The 19,953-nt window shown below is 39.4% G+C and overlaps 1 protein-coding gene and 1 non-coding gene across 22 annotated transcripts in view; both read right to left on the reverse strand.

Moving 5' to 3' along the window:
* Nucleotides 1-794: 794 nt before the first annotated feature.
* LOC127840206 (U2 spliceosomal RNA) lies at nt 795-987 on the reverse strand. Its single transcript, XR_008030472.1, has one exon. It is a non-coding gene; the product is annotated as a U2 spliceosomal RNA (small nuclear RNA).
* A 2,275-nt stretch (nt 988-3,262) lies between these two features.
* LOC127839072 (uncharacterized protein C05D11.1-like) overlaps nt 3,263-19,953 on the reverse strand; it is a 63,123-nt gene continuing 46,432 nt past the window's right edge. For 6 of the 21 annotated variants that reach the window (XM_052367244.1, XM_052367245.1, XM_052367243.1 and 3 more), the window contains exons 18-25: nt 19,154-19,239; nt 17,944-18,107; nt 16,843-16,948; nt 15,873-16,003; nt 13,708-13,801; nt 7,654-7,814; nt 6,079-6,231; nt 3,263-5,141 (exon numbers count right to left, since the gene is read on the reverse strand). In XM_052367244.1, the coding sequence (XP_052223204.1) occupies nt 5,081-5,141; nt 6,079-6,231; nt 7,654-7,814; nt 13,708-13,801; nt 15,873-16,003; nt 16,843-16,948; nt 17,944-18,107; nt 19,154-19,239 (956 nt within the window). In that variant the 3' untranslated portion in view covers nt 3,263-5,080. Of the gene's footprint in view, nt 5,142-6,078; nt 6,232-7,653; nt 7,815-11,206; nt 11,259-11,290; nt 11,343-11,374; nt 11,427-11,878; nt 11,931-11,962; nt 12,015-12,046; nt 12,099-12,130; nt 12,183-13,386; nt 13,462-13,707; nt 13,802-15,872; nt 16,004-16,842; nt 16,949-17,943; nt 18,108-19,153; nt 19,240-19,953 lie in introns of those variants that run through there. The other 15 variants (XR_008030141.1, XR_008030139.1, XR_008030135.1 and 12 more) reach the window with 15 other exon arrangements.

Consider the following 19,953-nt stretch of genomic DNA (forward strand, 5'->3'; position numbering starts at 1 on the left):
GACTATTATTTGTTATTAAATGTTATGTTGTAATGCCTAGTTACGTGACAGAGAAAAATGTGTGTATTTAAGCATGAAAACGATGTACATTTGTATAAGTCTGAATAAACTGCCTTTCTGTTGATCATAAAAGGTATGATCAAATCATTAGCCCACGTGGATGTTTTGGACTCTCTTTTATGACAACGTAGTGAACATGATAAGACAGATTGTTCCTCTTTGATACGTGTATTACGTTAACATCATGCTTGGCATCATTTTTAGTAGCCGAAATGTCAAGCAATCAATACATAGTTTACATACGTATGTGAGCTCGGTTATTGGCGCTATAACGGAAAAGACTGCACAAGAACGCGCTGAAATTGACTATCTTCCAGTTTTAACCAACCAGCAAATTTGCGATAATACTTCGTTCCAACTTTCGTCAGTCTAAAACAGTGTATTACACAAGAATGCCGGAACACACTCCGGATCCTTACCTAACGCAGCCTCGGGCGCGGAAGAACGTATTTCTCTATTGCTTTGGTCACATTGTACTGCCAAACATTTTCTGCAGAAAACGTTCACACAATACTCGACATTTCGTTACGTGATTTTCTTATGAACAAACGCGGTACGCGATAGGAGTGCCTACCTGCTACAACGGTCGGTCACACGAGCGAATCAACGGTGCGTGTTTGTCTCATCGGCTGCCCGCAAGCGGATTACCACGTGTCCGGAGGAAACCGCTGTTCCTGCCTGACTCAACGCTCGGCGCGCTGCCTGTAACGTTCAGTGGCTTATTATTGGTTTTGGTTAAGTGGGCCGATCCCGGAGGTACTGCAATACCGGGCCAACCCTTGACGAGAGCGGAGCAAGCCCCTGACATCTCATCTGTGTCCAAAAATCAGTTTAATATCGAGGTCCCCCAATGGGGAACGTATCAGATATTAAGCTGATAAAAACAGATACTACACTTTGATCTTAGCCAAACGGCCGAGAAGCGATACCGTCGTCATTCCTGGAAATACATCATCCAATATGAAGGTGGTTGCTGTGATAGAAAATGATATCCTTGACACAGGCCCGGATCTTGAACGATTGAATCCATCGATCTGGTTTGCCTTTGATAGTGCGGATTATAGAATCTTATACTCTCGGGACCTACGGTCCCTCTAAAATGGCCACCTGGTGACACAGAATGTTCGCTTCGCGAACTACCGTCTTCGGCCTCGGGACAACATCAGCGTTATCAGTAGAAGCATATTTATGCGTAAATCGCCCATTGCCTGCGTATTCGGTGCGGAATACAGCACAAACCAAATAAAAACCACACAATAAAACCATTTGTTAAATTAGTATTGTCAATAATGATCGATGCCATTAGATTAACTTTAAAACCGTATAACATATTTATAAATATTGTACTATTTACACTGTGTATAGAATATAGTACATGTAATGTAAATAATAGCCATAACTAGATATATTGTACATAATAGCCATCGGTATTGATAGCTGTGTATTAGTATTACACATGAACACACTCCGGGTCCTTACATAACGCAGTCTTGGGCGCGGAAGGACCTTATACACTTCAAAATGCAAATACATGATGTCATTAGCGGGTGCGCAGGCTAGGCTGGAGCTACGCTGGTGGCATATGGCATAATATCCGGTTTTTGCACGACGCGGGTCATTTAGTTTCTTAGTGTCGCACCATATTAGCATGTGTAGTCCGATTAAGGATTGAGCGTTTTGTGCACAGGTCAATCAGGGATGACACTTTTCGCTTTTATGGAATGTTTCGTTACAAAAAGTCTTTTCTCAGCGACAACTCTGTTCTGGCGGAAAGCGTCGTCCCTGACTCGGCTATGATGACTGCACATGCTAACCTGGGACGACAATTTACGCCGATTGAATACATTTTTCAACTATTCATTTTGTTGGGTTTTCTATGAGTTGGATCATGTTAGACATTTCACATGGTTATATGTAGTTTTTTATATAATCATAATGCAGGCATAGTATTACACATATAAATAAGATTATTGCATGATCTTTCCATAATGTATGCAATTGAAATGAACAACCAGCTCTAGTACACACTCAGCTCTAGTACACAACCAGCTCTAGTACACAACCAGCTCTAGTACACAACGAGCTCTAGTACACAACGAGCTCTAGTGCACAACCAGCTATAGTGTACAACCAGCCCTAGTGTACAACCAGCTCTAGTACACAATCAGCTCTAGTACACAACCAGCTCTATTACACAACCAGCTCTATTACACAACCATCTCTAGTACACAACCAGCCCTAGTGTCCAACCAGCTCTAGTACACAATCAGCTCTAGTACACAACCAGCTCTAGTACACAACCAGCTCTAGTACACAACCAGCTCTAGTGTACAATCAGCTCTAGTACACGACCAGCTCTAGTGTACAATCAGCTCTAGTGTACAACCAGTTCTAGTACACAACCAGCTCTAGTGTACAACCAGCTCTAGTGTACAACCAGCTCTATTTCACAGCCAGCTCTAGTGTACAATCAGCTCTAGTACACAACCAGCTCTAGTGTACAATCAGCTCTAGTGAACAATCAGCTCTAGTACACAACCAGCTCTAGTGTACAACCAGGTCTAGTATACAACCAGCTCTAGTGCAAAACCAGCTATAGTACACAACCAGCTCTAGTGCACAACCTGCTCTAGTGTACAATCAGCTCTAGTGTACAATCAGCTCTAGTACACAACCAGCTCTAGTACACAACCAGCTCTAGTGTACAACCAGTTCTAGTGTACAACCAGCTCTAGTACACAACAAGCTCTAGTGTACAATCAGCTCTAGAACACAACCAGCTCAAGTGTACAACCAGCTCTAGTACACAACCAGCTCTAGTGTACAGCCAGCTCTAGTGTACAATCAGCTCTAGTACACAACCAGCTCTAGTGTACAACCAGCTCTAGCACACAACCAGGTCTAGTACACAACCAGCTCTAGTGTACAACCAGCTCTAGTACACAACCAGCTCTAGTGCACAACCAGCTCTAGTGTACAACCAGCTCTAGTGTAAAACCAGCTCTAGTGTAAAACCAGCTCTAGTACACAACCAGCTCTAGTGTACAACGAGTTTAATGTATAATATATAACAAAATGTTTTGGGGATAAACCAGTTTTTCTTCATACTAAACGGTTTTTTGGATTTCATACACAAATTAATTGGCAATTTACATTTTGTATCAAGTTGAAACTAAATGTTAATAGTAAAACACAAGTCATATAATTCTGTATGCCTTTTATCCATGGTTAACGTGTAATTTACATTTACAGCTTATTACAGTATATACATGTATTAAGAAACTTATTTTAACAAAATTAAATATGTAGAAATGAATCTTTTCAAGATGGTAAATAAATTGTATGGGTAAAAATCCTAGAGGCAAAAAAGGGTAAAAATCCTCAGATAGGTTTAAACAAAACAAGGGCTGTTTGTAAAACATGCATGCCCCCCATATGGGCTGTCCGTTGTACTGGCAGCCATTGTGTGAATACGACTTTTGTCACTGTGACCTTGACCTTTGACCTAGTGACCTGAAAATCAATAGGGGTCATCTGCAAGTCACGATCAATGTACCTATGAAGTGTCATGATCCTAGGCAAAAGCGTTCTTGAGTTATCATCCGAAAATCATTTTACTATATCGGGTCACCGTGACCTTGACCTTTGACCTTGTGACCTCAAAATCAATAGGGGTCATCTGCGAGTCATGATCAATCTACCTATAAAGTTTCATGATCCTAGGCATATGCGTTCTTGAGTTATCATCCGAAAATCATTTTACTATTTCGGGTCACCGTGACCTTGACCTTTGACCGAGTGACCTGAAAATCAATAGGGGTCATCTGCGAGTCATGATCAATCTACTTATAAAGTTTCATGATCCTAGGCATATGCGTTCTTGAATTATCATCAGACAATCATTTTACTATTTCGGGTCACCGTGACCTTGACCTTTGACCTAGTGACCTCAAAATCAATAGGGGTCATCTGCGAGTCATGATCAATCTACCCATGAAGTTTCATGATCCTAGGCGTATGCGTTCTTGAGTTATCATCCGGAAACCAATACACTATTTTGGGTCACCGTGACCTTGACCTTTGACCTAGTGACCTCAAAATCAATAGGGGTCATCTGCGAGTCATGATCAATCTACCCATGAAGTTTCATGATCCTAGGCGTATGCGTTCTTGAGTTATCATCCGGAAACCATTTTACTATTTCGGGTCACCGTGACCTTGACCTTTGACCTAGTGACCTCAAAATCAATAGGGGTCATCTCCAAGTCATGATCAATGTACCTATGAAGTTTCATGATCCTAGGCCCAAGCGTTCTTGAGTTATCATCTGACAACCACCTGGTGGACGGACTGACCGACCTACCGACCGACATGAGCAAAGCAATATACCCCCTCTTCTTCGAAAGGGGGGCCTAAAAACAACAGGCCAATATGCATTGCATAGCACTTCAATATATCAGTATATATATAATTTTATATCTATTTGCACCAGAATGGCCACTTGAAACATTGCTCAAATACAAGAAAAATAAATAGATCATGGTTAAAAGAGCACAGAACTGAAAACCCTGAAAACATTAGCTGGGATCTGCCCAAACACATGGACAGATTCAAGGCAAGCCCTTGCTGGCATTCCAGTTTGGAAGATTTTTGCTAAATGACATAATACAAACTAACATAGAAATTGACACAAATGTTTAAATAGAGCTCCTGTTTTTGCAATTCATTATTAAATTTATTTTCTGATAACATTGTCAGACATTAACAGTTTCAACATTTATGAAGTAGTTATGAACAAACTACAAATAAATGATCCTGAAGGTATAAGGACGACTTGAAGAAACCGTGAATTTAAAATACAAGATGCTATTTTTTTTAAATGCTGTTGCGAATAGTTCTCTTTAACGGTACAGTTAATCATAATGTTACTAAACTGAAGCTGCACTTGAAAATCAACACATAACACAATTGAAGTCCAAGTGTCTCGCCACCATTGAAACTGTCTTCCCGGGTATTCTTCTTAATATGAGCAGAGCATGTCGTCTTCCAGAGATGGTATCACATGAAGTGGCACCTGCAATCTGTAACAGGAGCATGTTGTGTTCAATGTAATACAGTGTCACACATACAAAAATAATTTCACTTGATGAGCCTCGTTCTCGCAAAAAGGGTTTAATGCATAAGCAACAAGAGATGTGTTTGTCAGAAACACAGTGCCCCCTATGCGCCGCGTTGAAATTATTATTTTTTTTACCTTTGACCTTGAAGGATGAACTTGACCATGAACTTCCACCACTCAAAATGTGCAGCTTCATGAGAACGCCGCTTTGAAAATATTTTTGTTTTTTTGACCTTGAAGGATGACCTTGACCTTGAACTTCCACCAATCAAAATGCAGCTTTATGAGATACACATGCATGCCAAATATCAAGTTTCTATCTTCAATAATGCAAAAGTTATGGCCAACATTAAAGGTTTTTTTTCAGACGGACGGACGGACAGACTGAAATACACACATACTGACGGACAGTTCAACTGCTATATGCCACCCTACCGGGGGAATAAAAAGTCGTCCCAGATTAGCCTGTGCAACCACAGGCTTATCTAGAAATATAATTTCCGCTTTAATGGAATTTTTCATTAAATGGAATTCTACTCCAAACAAAATCCAGTCAAGGTGGAAAGTGTGGTCCCTGATAAGCTTCTTTGGACTACACAGGCTTTTCTTGGCTAACATTTTATGCACATGCAATAAGCCTTGTTTTCCCATAGAGAGACTCATATACACATTGTCACATGTACCACAATCATTTTACTAAATAAATCAGTACATAATTATTGCAGCCATGTACAAACAATACAGATAAGCTTTCAGAATTGAGCAATCAAGCTGCAGTGGTCATGGCAAACATTGTCCATGCCATGAGATACAAAACAGATTTAAATATGAATTAACACAGGTAAAGAGCTGCATGAAGAAAGTTTATTGTAAAAACTGGATCACAGTAGACAACTTACTCCTTGAATGTCTCTGTGACCTCGTTGACCTTGGCCTGGTTGCAGACGACCGCCCGTCGTACCCTGGTCTCATCAAACAGAGCCGAGATGTACTCCTTGCCCACACGCCTTAGGTCCTCCAGAGTTACCCGAGAGATCTTGCTCAACAGGTCCCTGGAATAGGAGTCATTCTCTCTATATGTGTCTTGTTGTGAGAAAACTGGGCATAATGCATGTGCGTAAAGTGTCGTTCCAGATTAGCCTGTGCAGTCCGCACAGGCTAATCAGGGACGACACTTTCTACTTTTATGGTATTTTTAGTTTCAAGGAATTCCCTTCTTACCCAAAATCAAGATAAGGCGGAAAGTGTCATCCCAGATTAGCCTGTGCGGACTGCACAGGCTAATCTGGGATGACACTTTACGCACATGCAATAAGCCCAGTTTTATCAGAATACGACTCAAATCATTTTCATCAACTGATAAAATATTTTTAACAGTACTTTTTTTCGTTCAAATTTGGGTCAGTTAGGGGAACCCATTCCCAATGGAAAAAAGTATATATTTTTCACAAATGGTACCTCAAAATTTCCAGTTGAAGGTTCCCAAAAAAAGCTTTTTATAAATAATTTTTTTATCATATTAAGTCTAAAATGTCAAATTATCTCCAAATCTTGCTCTATAAGTTGAACTTTATAATATATAATATTGAAATCACTTTTATTATCAAATATTAAAGTATTTGTAAGTATAAAATCAACAACATTAATTTCCCAAATTTTGGCAAAAGTGCAAAATATTTCCCAAATCCAAAGGGACTCTGCCCAATTCCCAAAATCATGAAAATGGTGAAAAAAAAGCACTGTTTAATGAGGTAGACAATTTCTTTTTTAATGTCAATGATCTGAGTAGACGGTTTCTGACTTGGGTCCAATCATCGGCTCAAAGATATCTTCAAGGTAAGATCAATACAAAATGCTGGTGCCATGTCTTGTCTACCATGTATCAAGTATCATTCATGCACGAGAGCATATCTTTCTCTTCTTAACATGCTGGGTGAGCGTATGACATTTTAAAATGTTAACAAATGGAAATATAAGTATATGGGCCTTGCTCTGTACAAAGGGGGGTAAATGCATGTGCGTAAAGTTTCGTCCCAGATTAGCCTGTGCAATATGGTCCATATACACAATATTTAAGAAATAGAAAACCTCACTGAGGGCCCTATGGCAGAATAGTGACCAGCCAGGCAGCCCCAAATAGAATATGGACCGAAGCCGAAGGCTGAGGTCCATATACTTTTTGGGGCTGGCTGGCTGGCTGGTCACTATTCTGCCATTGGGCCTAAAGGAGGTTTTCTATTTCTTATATTATACCGAACATTTTTGTGCAGATAAATGTAAATAGAAATAAAAAAACAAAATATCAATTCCATCAATATTTATCAGTTACTATTAAGATGTTATAATTGTGATGGAATCCCAACAGACCCAGGCATCATACTTGTTATAGGAGTGAGGGATGTCCCTGAGATAGGCCAGTATAGAGTGATGGGCCACATCAGACACTGTTGTCTCTTTCTCTATGACACACTTACTTGTTATAGGAGTGAGGGATGTCCCTGAGGTAGGCCAGTACAGAGTGATGGGCCACATCAGACACTGTTGTCTCTTTCTCTATCACAAGGAAGGTTAGGCTACTCTTGGCAGACTCCAGCTCAATGTCAGTGAACTCTGTCACCCCATTAACATAGTTCATCTGGAACACATGATACAGAGTGCATAGGTATACAGACTCCAGCCCAATGTCAGTGAACTCTGTCACACCATTAACATAGTTCATCTGGAACACATGATACAGAGTGCATAGGTATACAGACTCCAGCTCAATGTCAGTGAACTCTGTCACACCATTAACATAGTTCATCTGGAACACATGATACAGAGTGCATAGGTATACAGACTCCAGCTCAATGTCAGTGAAGTCTGTCACACAATTAACATAGTTCATCTGGAACACATGATACAGAGTGCATAGGTATACAGACTTCAGCTCAATGTCAGTGAACTCTGTCACAACATTGACATAGTTCATCTGGAACACATGATACAGAGTGCATAGGTATACAGACTCCAGCTCAATGTCAGTGAACTCTGTCACATCATTAACATAGTTCATCTGGAACACTTGATACAGAGTGCATAGGTATACAGACTCCAGCTCAATGTCAGTGAACTCTGTCACAATATTAACATAGTTCATCTGGAACACATGATACAGAGAACATAGGTATACAGACTCCAGCTCAATGTCAGTGAACTCTGTCACACCATTAACATAGTTCATCTGGAACACATGATACAGAGTGCATAGGTATACAGACTCCAGCTCAATGTCAGTGAACTCTGTCACACCATTAACATAGTTCATCTGGAACACATGATACAGAGTGCATAGGTATACAGACTCCAGCTCAATGTCAGTGAACTCTGTCACACAATTAACATAGTTCATCTGGAACACTTGATACAGAGTGCATAGGTATACAGACTCCAGCTCAATGTCAGTGAACTCTGTCACACCATTAACATAGTTCATCTGGAACACATGATACAGAGTGCATAGGTATACAGACTCAAGCTCAATGTCAGTGAACTCTGTCACACCATTAACATAGTTCATCTGGAACACATGATACAGAGTGCATAGGTATACAGACTCCAGCTCAATGTCAGTGAACTCTGTCACACCATTAACATAGTTCATCTGGAACACATGATACAGAGTGCATAGGTATACAGACTCCAGCTCAATGTCAGTGAACTCTGTCACACCATTAACATAGTTCATCTGGAACACATAATACAGAGTGCATAGGTATACAGACTCCAGCTCAATGTCAGTGAACTCTGTCACACCATTGACATAGTTCATCTGGAACACTTGATACAGAGTGCATAGGTATACAGACTCCAGCTCAATGTCAGTGAACTCTGTCACATCGTTAACATAGTTCATCTGGAACACATGATACAGAGTGCATAGGTATACAGACTCAAGCTCAATGTCAGTGAACTCTGTCACACCATTAACATAGTTCATCTGGAACACATGATACAGAGTGCATAGGTATACAGACTCCAGCTCAATGTCAGTGAACTCTGTCACACCATTAACATAGTTCATCTGGAACACATGATACAGAGTGCATAGGTATACAGACTCCAGCTCAATGTCAGTGAACTCTGTCACACCATTAACATAGTTCATCTGGAACACATGATACAGAGTGCATAGGTATACAGACTCCAGCTCAATGTCAGTGAACTCTGTCACACCATTAACATAGTTCATCTGGAACACATGATACAGAGTGCATAGGTATACAGACTCCAGCTCAATGTCAGTGAACTCTGTCACACTATTAACATAGTTCATCTGGAACACATGATACAGAGTGCATAGGTATACAGACTCCAGCTCAATGTCAGTGAACTCTGTCACACTATTAACATAGTTCATTTGGAATACATGATACAGAGTGCATAGGTATACAGACTCCAGCTCAATGTCAGTGAACTCTGTCACACCATTAACATAGTTCATCTGGAACACATGATACAGAGTACATAGGTATACAGACTCCAGCTCAATGTCAGTGAACTCTGTCACACCATTAACACAGTTCATCTGGAACACATGATACAGAGTGCATAGGTATACAGACTCCAGCTCAATGTCAGTGAACTCTGTCACACCATTAACATAGTTCATCTGGAACACATGATACAGAGTGCATAGGTATACAGACTCCAGCTCAATGTCAGTGAACTCTGTCACACCATTAACATAGTTCATCTGGAACACATGATACAGAGTGCATAGGTATACAGACTCCAGCTCAATGTCAGTGAACTCTGTCACACCATTGACATAGTTCATCTGGAACACTTGATACAGAGTGCATAGGTATACAGACTCCAGCTCAATGTCAGTGAACTCTGTCACACCATTAACATAGTTCATCTGGAACACATGATACAGAGTGCATAGGTATACAGACTCAAGCTCAATGTCAGTGAACTCTGTCACACCATTAACATAGTTCATCTGGAACACATGATACAGAGTGCATAGGTATACAGACTCCAGCTCAATGTCAGTGAACTCTGTCACACCATTAACATAGTTCATCTGGAACACATGATACAGAGTGCATAGGTATACAGACTCCAGCTCAATGTCAGTGAACTCTGTCACACCATTAACATAGTTCATCTGGAACACATAATACAGAGTGCATAGGTATACAGACTCCAGCTCAATGTCAGTGAACTCTGTCACACCATTGACATAGTTCATCTGGAACACTTGATACAGAGTGCATAGGTATACAGACTCCAGCTCAATGTCAGTGAACTCTGTCACATCATTAACATAGTTCATCTGGAACACATGATACAGAGTGCATAGGTATACAGACTCAAGCTCAATGTCAGTGAACTCTGTCACACCATTAACATAGTTCATCTGGAACACATGATACAGAGTGCATAGGTATACAGACTCCAGCTCAATGTCAGTGAACTCTGTCACACCATTAACATAGTTCATCTGGAACACATGATACAGAGTGCATAGGTATACAGACTCCAGCTCAATGTCAGTGAACTCTGTCACACCATTAACATAGTTCATCTGGAACACATGATACAGAGTGCATAGGTATACAGACTCCAGCTCAATGTCAGTGAACTCTGTCACACTATTAACATAGTTCATCTGGAACACATGATACAGAGTGCATAGGTATACAGACTCCAGCTCAATGTCAGTGAACGCTGTCACACTATTAACATAGTTCATTTGGAATACATGATACAGAGTGCATAGGTATACAGACTCCAGCTCAATGTCAGTGAACTCTGTCACACCATTAACATAGTTCATCTGGAACACATGATACAGAGTACATAGGTATACAGACTCCAGCTCAATGTCAGTGAACTCTGTCACACCATTAACACAGTTCATCTGGAACACATGATACAGAGTGCATAGGTATACAGACTCCAGCTCAATGTCAGTGAACTCTGTCACACTATTAACATAGTTCATCTGGAACACATGATACAGAGTGCATAGGTATACAGACTCCAGCTAAATGTCAGTGAACTCTGTCACACCATTAACATAGTTCATCTGGAACACATGATACAGAGTGCATAGGTATACAGACTCCAGCTAAATGTCAGTGAACTCTGTCACACCATTAACATAGTTCATCTGGAACACATGATACAGAGTGCATAGGTATACAGACTCCAGCTAAATGTCAGTGAACTCTGTCACACCATTAACATAGTTCATCTGGAACACATGATACAGAGTGCATAGGTATACAGACTCCAGCTCAATGTCAGTGAACTCTGTCACACCATTAACATAGTTCATCTGGAACACATGATACAGAGTGCATAGGTATACAGACTCCAGCTCAATGTCAGTGAACTCTGTCACACCATTAACATAGTTCATCTGGAACACATGATACAGAGTGCATAGGTATACAGACTCCAGCTCAATGTCAGTGAACTCTGTCACACCATTAACATAGTTCATCTGGAACACATGATACAGAGTACATAGGTATACAGACTCCAGCTCAATGTCAGTGAACTCTGTCACACCATTAACACAGTTCATCTGGAACACATGATACAGAGTGCATAGGTATACAGACTCCAGCTCAATGTCAGTGAACTCTGTCACACTATTAACATAGTTCATCTGGAACACATGATACAGAGTGCATAGGTATACAGACTCCAGCTAAATGTCAGTGAACTCTGTCACACCATTAACATAGTTCATCTGGAACACATGATACAGAGTGCATAGGTATACAGACTCCAGCTAAATGTCAGTGAACTCTGTCACACCATTAACATAGTTCATCTGGAACACATGATACAGAGTGCATAGGTATACAGACTCCAGCTAAATGTCAGTGAACTCTGTCACACCATTAACATAGTTCATCTGGAACACATGATACAGAGTGCATAGGTATACAGACTCCAGCTAAATGTCAGTGAACTCTGTCACACCATTAACATAGTTCATCTGGAACACATGATACAGAGTGCATAGGTATACAGACTCCAGCTTAATGTCAGTGAACTCTGTCACATCATTAACATAGTTCATCTGGAACACATGATACAGAGTGCATAGGTATACAACTTCTGAAACATTCTTTAGTCTTTAAATTGAATTATGAATATGGGCCAAAGTGGGAGCAATATGTACACCTCACTTTGGGAAAATTGGGCTTAATGCGTGTGCTAAAAAGTGTTGTCCCAGATAGGACAGAGCAGTATTTACAGGCTTATCAGGGACAGCACTTTTTGCTTCATGGACCTTTTTGTTTGAAAGAAGTCTTTTTTTGAAACAAAATATCAAGTCTAGGCAGAAAGTTTGCAAAGGATAATATGGCTCCATCGGCCATTGTCGGCTCGGGTACTACTTAAAGGTACCACGGGTACTCTTACGTATACTTAAATGTACCCCCCCCCCTCCGAGTATAGAAAATATACTCAAACTTGCCCGGGAATCCTTCTGCTAAATTGGTCACTGATATTTTTTCCTGATGAATTATGTTCAAATTTATGTCGATATTCTGTAAAATGGCCTCAATATTATCGAAACTCCTACTCAAAAAGCATGTTGAAGTAGATTTTGTTAAAAGAGATTTTTGTTTCGTATTCTATAGCACCTTTACCAACATCAGATTCTGGGCATGAATAAAAATCGGTTCCAGTCTAAATTGGCGGTGTATGTGTTAGTATATTTTCTGTACCCGGGGTACATTTAAGTATCATTAAGGATACTAGGTACCTGGGGTACATTTAAGTAGCACCGAGACAACAATGACAAATCAAGCGCTTATATGGGCTGACACTTGAAATACCATTAAGCCCTATTTTTCCAAAACAAGAACAATAGATTAACGCTATGTGGCAGCCTAGCCACTGGCAGGTCATAGGTTCTATCCCCACTGTAGGAGCGTTATTTAAGTTTAAACTAAATACATGGTCTAGATGGTATTGAAGTGTCTTCAAGCATAAAAAGGTAAGCATTATAATTACATTATAATTGTATATACAATAATTATTTCTTTTTAAAGATTAAGCATGCTATGCTAAATCATTTCATAAGTAATAATTAAACAGGGCCTTACATAGACAATAGTCTTCAGGAATACGACCCCTGGTACTTTATTGCAGCAAACACTTTTAACATTATTAAAAGTCCCAGGTTCTCTTTGCAACTGCACTAACAATCAGGTCAAACCCTTTGCATGCTGGGAAATTTGTCTGCTGAAATGTCGTCTGCTGAATTTCTAAAATTAGCATTTTCTTCAATATTTTTTCAAAGAATACTATCAAAATAGCAAACAGTTTGGACCCTTATGAGACGCCACGTTTTGTGGCGTCTCATCTGGATCCAAACTGTTTGCAAATGCCTTTTAAATTCGGTTCCAGCACTGAAAGGGTTAATATCCAGAATAAGAGTATAATCAAGTGAAAAACTCGATTCATTTTATCTTATTATCGTGACACAGACAACAATTATACAACATCCTCACCACTATGTCTTTTCCTTCTTTGTAAGCATTGACAATGTGTGTGGAACGGGCCAACAAGAAGTACAGCATACCTGTGTCTGGCTGTACATACATACTGAAATAGCAAGGATTAGGGTCAAACAACATTCCTTCAAAAAAATAGTCCCAAGGTGGCATAACTTACTAATGATTTTACTCTTTCCCATGCAGAAGCAAAGTGGATATGTGCAAACAGCATAAAATCAGAACATCCTCCGAGTAACTCGCAGTCTATTCAGGATTTATGCTGTTTGCTGCTCTTCAGTATCTAAGGAATAGCAATAAAGCCTTTCAAATTTCAATACATTAATAAAGGTCTTAATTTAAATATAACTTTCTAAGGGACTACAAACGCGTCAAAATACGTATCTAAGTGGTGAAGGATTAAATATATAACCATACAAGGGTAATATTGACTCTTAACGCCTGAATTCAGGCCTGCGAGAATTTTTTTATAACTAATATAAAAACTTAATATTCATATGTTCATCAAGCACTTTTATCAACAGTTACTTCTCATACATTTTGCCAGAAAACATAAATCACTCTAAAATTACTTTCCATGAGTGTTCAAAAATGCAATATTGTCAAACAGTGACAAGAACATAAATGCTAAAAGCCTAAAAAGATGTGTGTGCAAACAAAGACCCTCCTCAATAGGAAATATTTAAATTTAGTTAGGCACAGAATTGTATTTGTGCCACGCTATGAATTCTTATTCATAAAATTAACAATCTCTGATATTTTACACACAAATGCATTCAGACTCAAATCTTGAATTAAGTTAAACAGTTTCAACATTTTGTTTTTGTTGTTTTTCTACCACAAACAGTCTATATGTCACAAGTATTTACCAATCCACTTGCTCTATATGTCACAAGTATCTACCAATCCACTTGCTCTATATGTCACAAGTATCTACCAATCCACTTGCTCTGTATGTCACAAGTATCTACCAATCCACTTGCTCTATATGTCACAAGTATCTACCAATCCACTTGCTCTGTATGTCACAAGTATCTACCAATCCACTTGCTCTATATGTCACAAGTATCTACCAATCCACTTGCTCTATATGTCACAAGTATCTACCAATACACTTGCTCTGTATGTCACAAGTATCTACCAATCCACTTGCTCTATATGTCACAAGTATCTACCAATCCACTTGCTCTATATGTCACAAGTATCTACCAATCCACTTGCTCTATATGTCACAAGTATCTACCAATCCACTTGCTCTGTATGTCACAAGTATCTACCAATCCACTTGCTCTATATGTCACAAGTATCCACCAATCCACTTGCTCTATATGTCACAAGTATCTACCAATCCACTTGCTCTATATGTCACAAGTATCTACCAATCCACTTGCTCTATATGTCACAAGTATCTACCAATCCACTTGCTCTGTATGTCACAAGTATCTACCAATCCACTTGCTCTATATGTCACAAGTATCTACCAATCCACTTGCTCTATATGTCACAAGTATCTACCAATCCACTTGCTCTGTATGTCACAAGTATCTACCAATCCACTTGCTCTATATGTCACAAGTATCTACCAATCCACTTGCTCTATATGTCACAAGTATCTACCAATCCACTTGCTCTATATGTCACAAGTATCTACCAATCCACTTGCTCTATATGTCACAAGTATCTACCAATCCACTTGCTCTATATGTCACAAGTATCTACCTATCCACTTGCTCTATATGTCACAAGTATCTACCTATCCACTTGCTCTGTATGTCACAAGTATCTACCAATCCACTTGCTCTATATGTCACAAGTATCTACCAATCCACTTGCTTCTTGAAAGTTTGGACTACAAACTTAAGATAAATCAGAATTCCTGTTACAACCGGTTTATAGAAGCTGCACTCTGGGAAAATGGGGTTTAATGCATCAATTGTTGTCCAAGATAAACCTATAGAGTCTGCACAGGTTAATCTAAGACAACACTTTCTGCTTTTGTTGCTTTTTTGTTTTAATAAAATCTTTTCCAATAAAAAGCTAGTCTAGGTGGAAAGTGTTGTCCCTGATTAGCCTGTGCTGACTGCACAGGCTCCTCTGGGAACACAATTGACATATATATACATTAAGCCCCATTTTCCCAGGATGCGGCCCCTATGTGATACCTGTAGTGATATGAGAGCCCAAGGCCCCTGATCTGCCTCCACATAGGCCCCTCCATCTGTATCAGGAACTGTATGTACACCATGATAGGGGCCAGGTCCTCATGGAGGTGAGACTTCACACAGGAGACTCCCTGTGAACATAGTCTTACGCTTGTGTTACAAAGCTTATGCATTATTCACCCCTTGGTGCAAATAAGTACCATGTGGCTTTGAAATAAGTAGCACATGGTAGCTTTTTGCACCAAAGGGGCGTAAGATACTGGCATGTGTCTATTAATTAAATGAGCCTTGCTCTGTGAAAACAGGGTTTAATGCATGTGGGTAAAGTGTCTTCCAGATTACACTGTGTACTTCTTGATTCTCGCTTAGAAGGAACTTCTTATCAAAGAAAAAGTATGGATTGCACAGGCTAATCTGGGATTACACTGAACACACATTGTATTAATGCCCGTTTCCCCATATTGAGCTCAAATGTAGTTTTTACTTAAGACAAATACAAATAAATTCGCATTACTTTTTTGAATTTTCAAATATGTCTCCCTGCACAAAGACATGGGTCAGTGCGAGTGTCACAATGCTTATGTGTCTTTTCCTGCATTATGTCGTGCCCGGGGATGTGTCCATACAATTAATGTACTATTTATTGCAAAAGAATAAAAATTAAATCTTGTTTTGACAATAATTAAAGAGACTCCCAGCAACAGGTATTGTGTGTGTGTGTATCTATGAATGTTAAGGTAACCAAAATTAGTTCTCATGATTGGTTTGAAGTGATTTATCATTTGTTTATATATCAGTGATAATATGCCCCTAAATAAGACCCAACAGGAAAGTCTAAATATTGTTCACAGAAACAAAAAATGTCTAAAGCATTTATTACTGACAAAATGTTACTACAACAGCTAAAGTAAAATAAAAATCTTGTTTAAAGACAAGTGTGAAGAAGATGTCAGAAAACTCATTATTTCACCTGTATGAGGTAGGCAGACTCGACTGACCCCAACCCTGCTATGACTGAGGGCGTCTTGCATTCCGATATCGGTACCACATAGTCAAAGGGTGGCCGCATCTTAATGCTGAAATATAAATAAGTGGAACCCCAGATGCTCCAGCAGTATTGCATTTCTATAATACATACGTTTATGGTCCTTTATTTATGGCTAGTGACCAATGGCCAAAACAGTACAGCACAATACGAAACAACATACACACATAGTAGAATAAACCTGGGGTCAACGCCTTGAAACGGTCAATGCAAACCGGTTTTAGAGCGCTCAACCTAACACTTGGCCCAGTAAAATTTATGATACATATAAGTGTAAATTAAATTTAACCTCATAGAATTGCAACACTAATTAAACAACAAGAGCATCGCACAACGGGTGCCAGCGCTCGGCTGCGGGTGCATTTTTTAATGAATGAAAGCTTGTCAGAATTTTTATTTTTTATTTTTGAGAGGTCACAGTCACCTTGACTTTTGACCTAGTGACCCAAAAATGGGTGTGGCATGTAGAACTCATAATGGTGCAAGTTGTAGGTGGAAGCACATTGATTTTAGAGCAAAATGTCATAGTTTTAGCACGACGCCGGCGGACGACACGACAAGCTGGCTATGACAATACCTCGGGTTTCCTCCAAAAACAGCCAAGCTAATGATAAAAGAAAAACATTGAAAAAATCACACTTTGTTTGCCCATAGAAGAAACGTAAACAGAAAATTGCAAAAATGGTCGGAATTCCAACTAAGAAACTAAGAGCTTATATTTATTATTATACAAGTTATCCATTCCAACCAAAGCAAGGGTTCTTTCCCAGGGCACTTATATATAGTTATGTTCCGGATAAGACTGCAAAGGCACAGGCTTATCTGGGACTACACTTTCTGTCTATATTGAAATTTTGATAAAAAAAGACTAACTTTACACACATAAATCCATAAATCGTAAAGTTTTATCACTGAATAACCTATGCAGACTGAACAGGCTAATCTGAGATAGCACTTTATGCACATGCATTTAGCCCAACTTTACCAAAGCTCCACTTAACAACTCTTTCATCTACAAGTACCTACCTGCTAGATTCCCTGCCGTCTCTACCAGGGGGTACCACAGTGGCCCACACCCTCTCTGGATTGGAGACAACCTTGGCCAGCTCTTTAACATTCACTGACAAGTGGACAGTGAGATTGTCAGGGGAAGTAATCAGGGCCCGCAACTGCTCCAGATGCTCTTCAATCTTGGAGATATGAACAGCAGTGAGGTAGAGATAATAGTCATATTTTATATGTTTGAGATAGGAGCGCTAATGAGGTAGAGAAAATGGTCTTTAATCTTAGAGATAGGAACATCAGTGGGATAGAGATAATGGTATTCAATCTTAGAGGTAGGAACAGCAGTGAGAAAGAGATAATGGTCTTCAATCTAAGAGATAGGAACAGTGGTAAAATAGAGATAATGGTCTCCAATCTTAGAGATAGGAACAGCAGTGAGATAGAGATAATGGTCTTCAATCTTAGAGATAGGAACAGCAGTGAGATAGAGATAATGGTCTTCAATCTTAGAGATAGGAACATCAGTGAGATAGAGATAATGGTCATATTTATGCTCCTCAATTTTAGTGACATGAACAGCAGTGAGTTAGATTTAATGGTTTTATTTATGCTCTTCAATTTTAGAGATAGAATACTTGACCTGGTTACCAAGTTTTTAACTCAATACACCCCGATATATTCAAGATTAACATTCAGACTATTTTCTTCATTGATGCAGCTTCTAGAGTGGCAACAAGGTTTATTTAAGAGTGCTCATCTGTTGACCAGGTCTTAGGAAATACCCAGATTTTAACTTTGCCTTGAAATTGTCACCATAAAAACAAAAACATTCTTGAAGGTTTAATTAAGATAACTAGTTCTCTTAATGAATTTACCTGGTGATCTAGTTTTTCAAATCAGGAGACGAAGACTCGAACTCAACCTTGAAATATTCAAGATTGACATTCTGACAAGGTTTCATCAAGATGGCGTAATGAGCGCGGCTTCTACCATCGTACATAGATTTGTTTTAAATATTTGACCTGGTGACCAAGTTTTTCAGCGCCAGAAATCAAGATTCAAACTCAGTCTAGATATTGTCAAGATAAACATCCTGACCCATTTTCACGAAGATTGAGTCATGAATTTGACTTTTATAAGAGTGGTAACAAATGTGTTTTTCTCACGATTTAACATGTTGACCTAGTTTGTGTGGTACCTGTTTTACATATTGATCTAATTTGTGTGATACCTGTTTTGGCTCTGAGTCCAGTCTTATTAGCAGCTGTTCCAGGAACCTGGCCTGTCTCAGCATGCTGCTCACATAGTGGTTGCAGTCTGCAAGCAAAAAACCATCTAACTCATATGAGCAATCATATAGTACAACACCGTAACCATTCAGTGGAAATAATAAATATGAACAGGGTGTGTTCAAACTATTGAAACCCAAATTCTCACACTATGGTTGCAGTCTGCAAGCAACAACCCATCCAACTCATATGAGCAATCATATAGTACAACACCGTAACCATTCAGTGGAAATAATAAATATGAACAGGGTGTGTTCAAACTATTGAAACCCAAATTCTCACACTATGGTTGCAGTCTGCAAGCAACAACCCATCCAAATATCTTATGCGGCATGCTCTGGGAAAACTGGTCTTAATGCATGTGTGTAGAGTGTTATTCACAATTAGCCTGTGCAGTCCACACAGGCTTATGTAGGACAACACTTTATGTCTGGACTGGATTTTTGTTTAGAAGAGACTTTCAATAAACAAATATTTACATTATAAACAGCAAGTGTCATCCTTGATAAGCCTATGGGGATTGTACAGGCTAATTGTGGATGCCACTTTATGCACATGCATTTAGCTTGATTTTCACACTTTCCGCACTGCACAGGCTAATCAGGGATGACACTTTGGCACTGCACAGGCTAATCAGGGACAACACTTTCCGCACTACACAGGCTAATCAGGGACGACACTTTCCGCACTGCACAGGCTAATCAGGGACGACACTTTCCACACTGCACAGGCTAATCAGGGA

Source organism: Dreissena polymorpha, chromosome 7 (genome assembly GCF_020536995.1).
Source record: "Dreissena polymorpha isolate Duluth1 chromosome 7, UMN_Dpol_1.0, whole genome shotgun sequence".
Lineage (NCBI taxonomy): Eukaryota > Metazoa > Mollusca > Bivalvia > Myida > Dreissenidae > Dreissena > Dreissena polymorpha.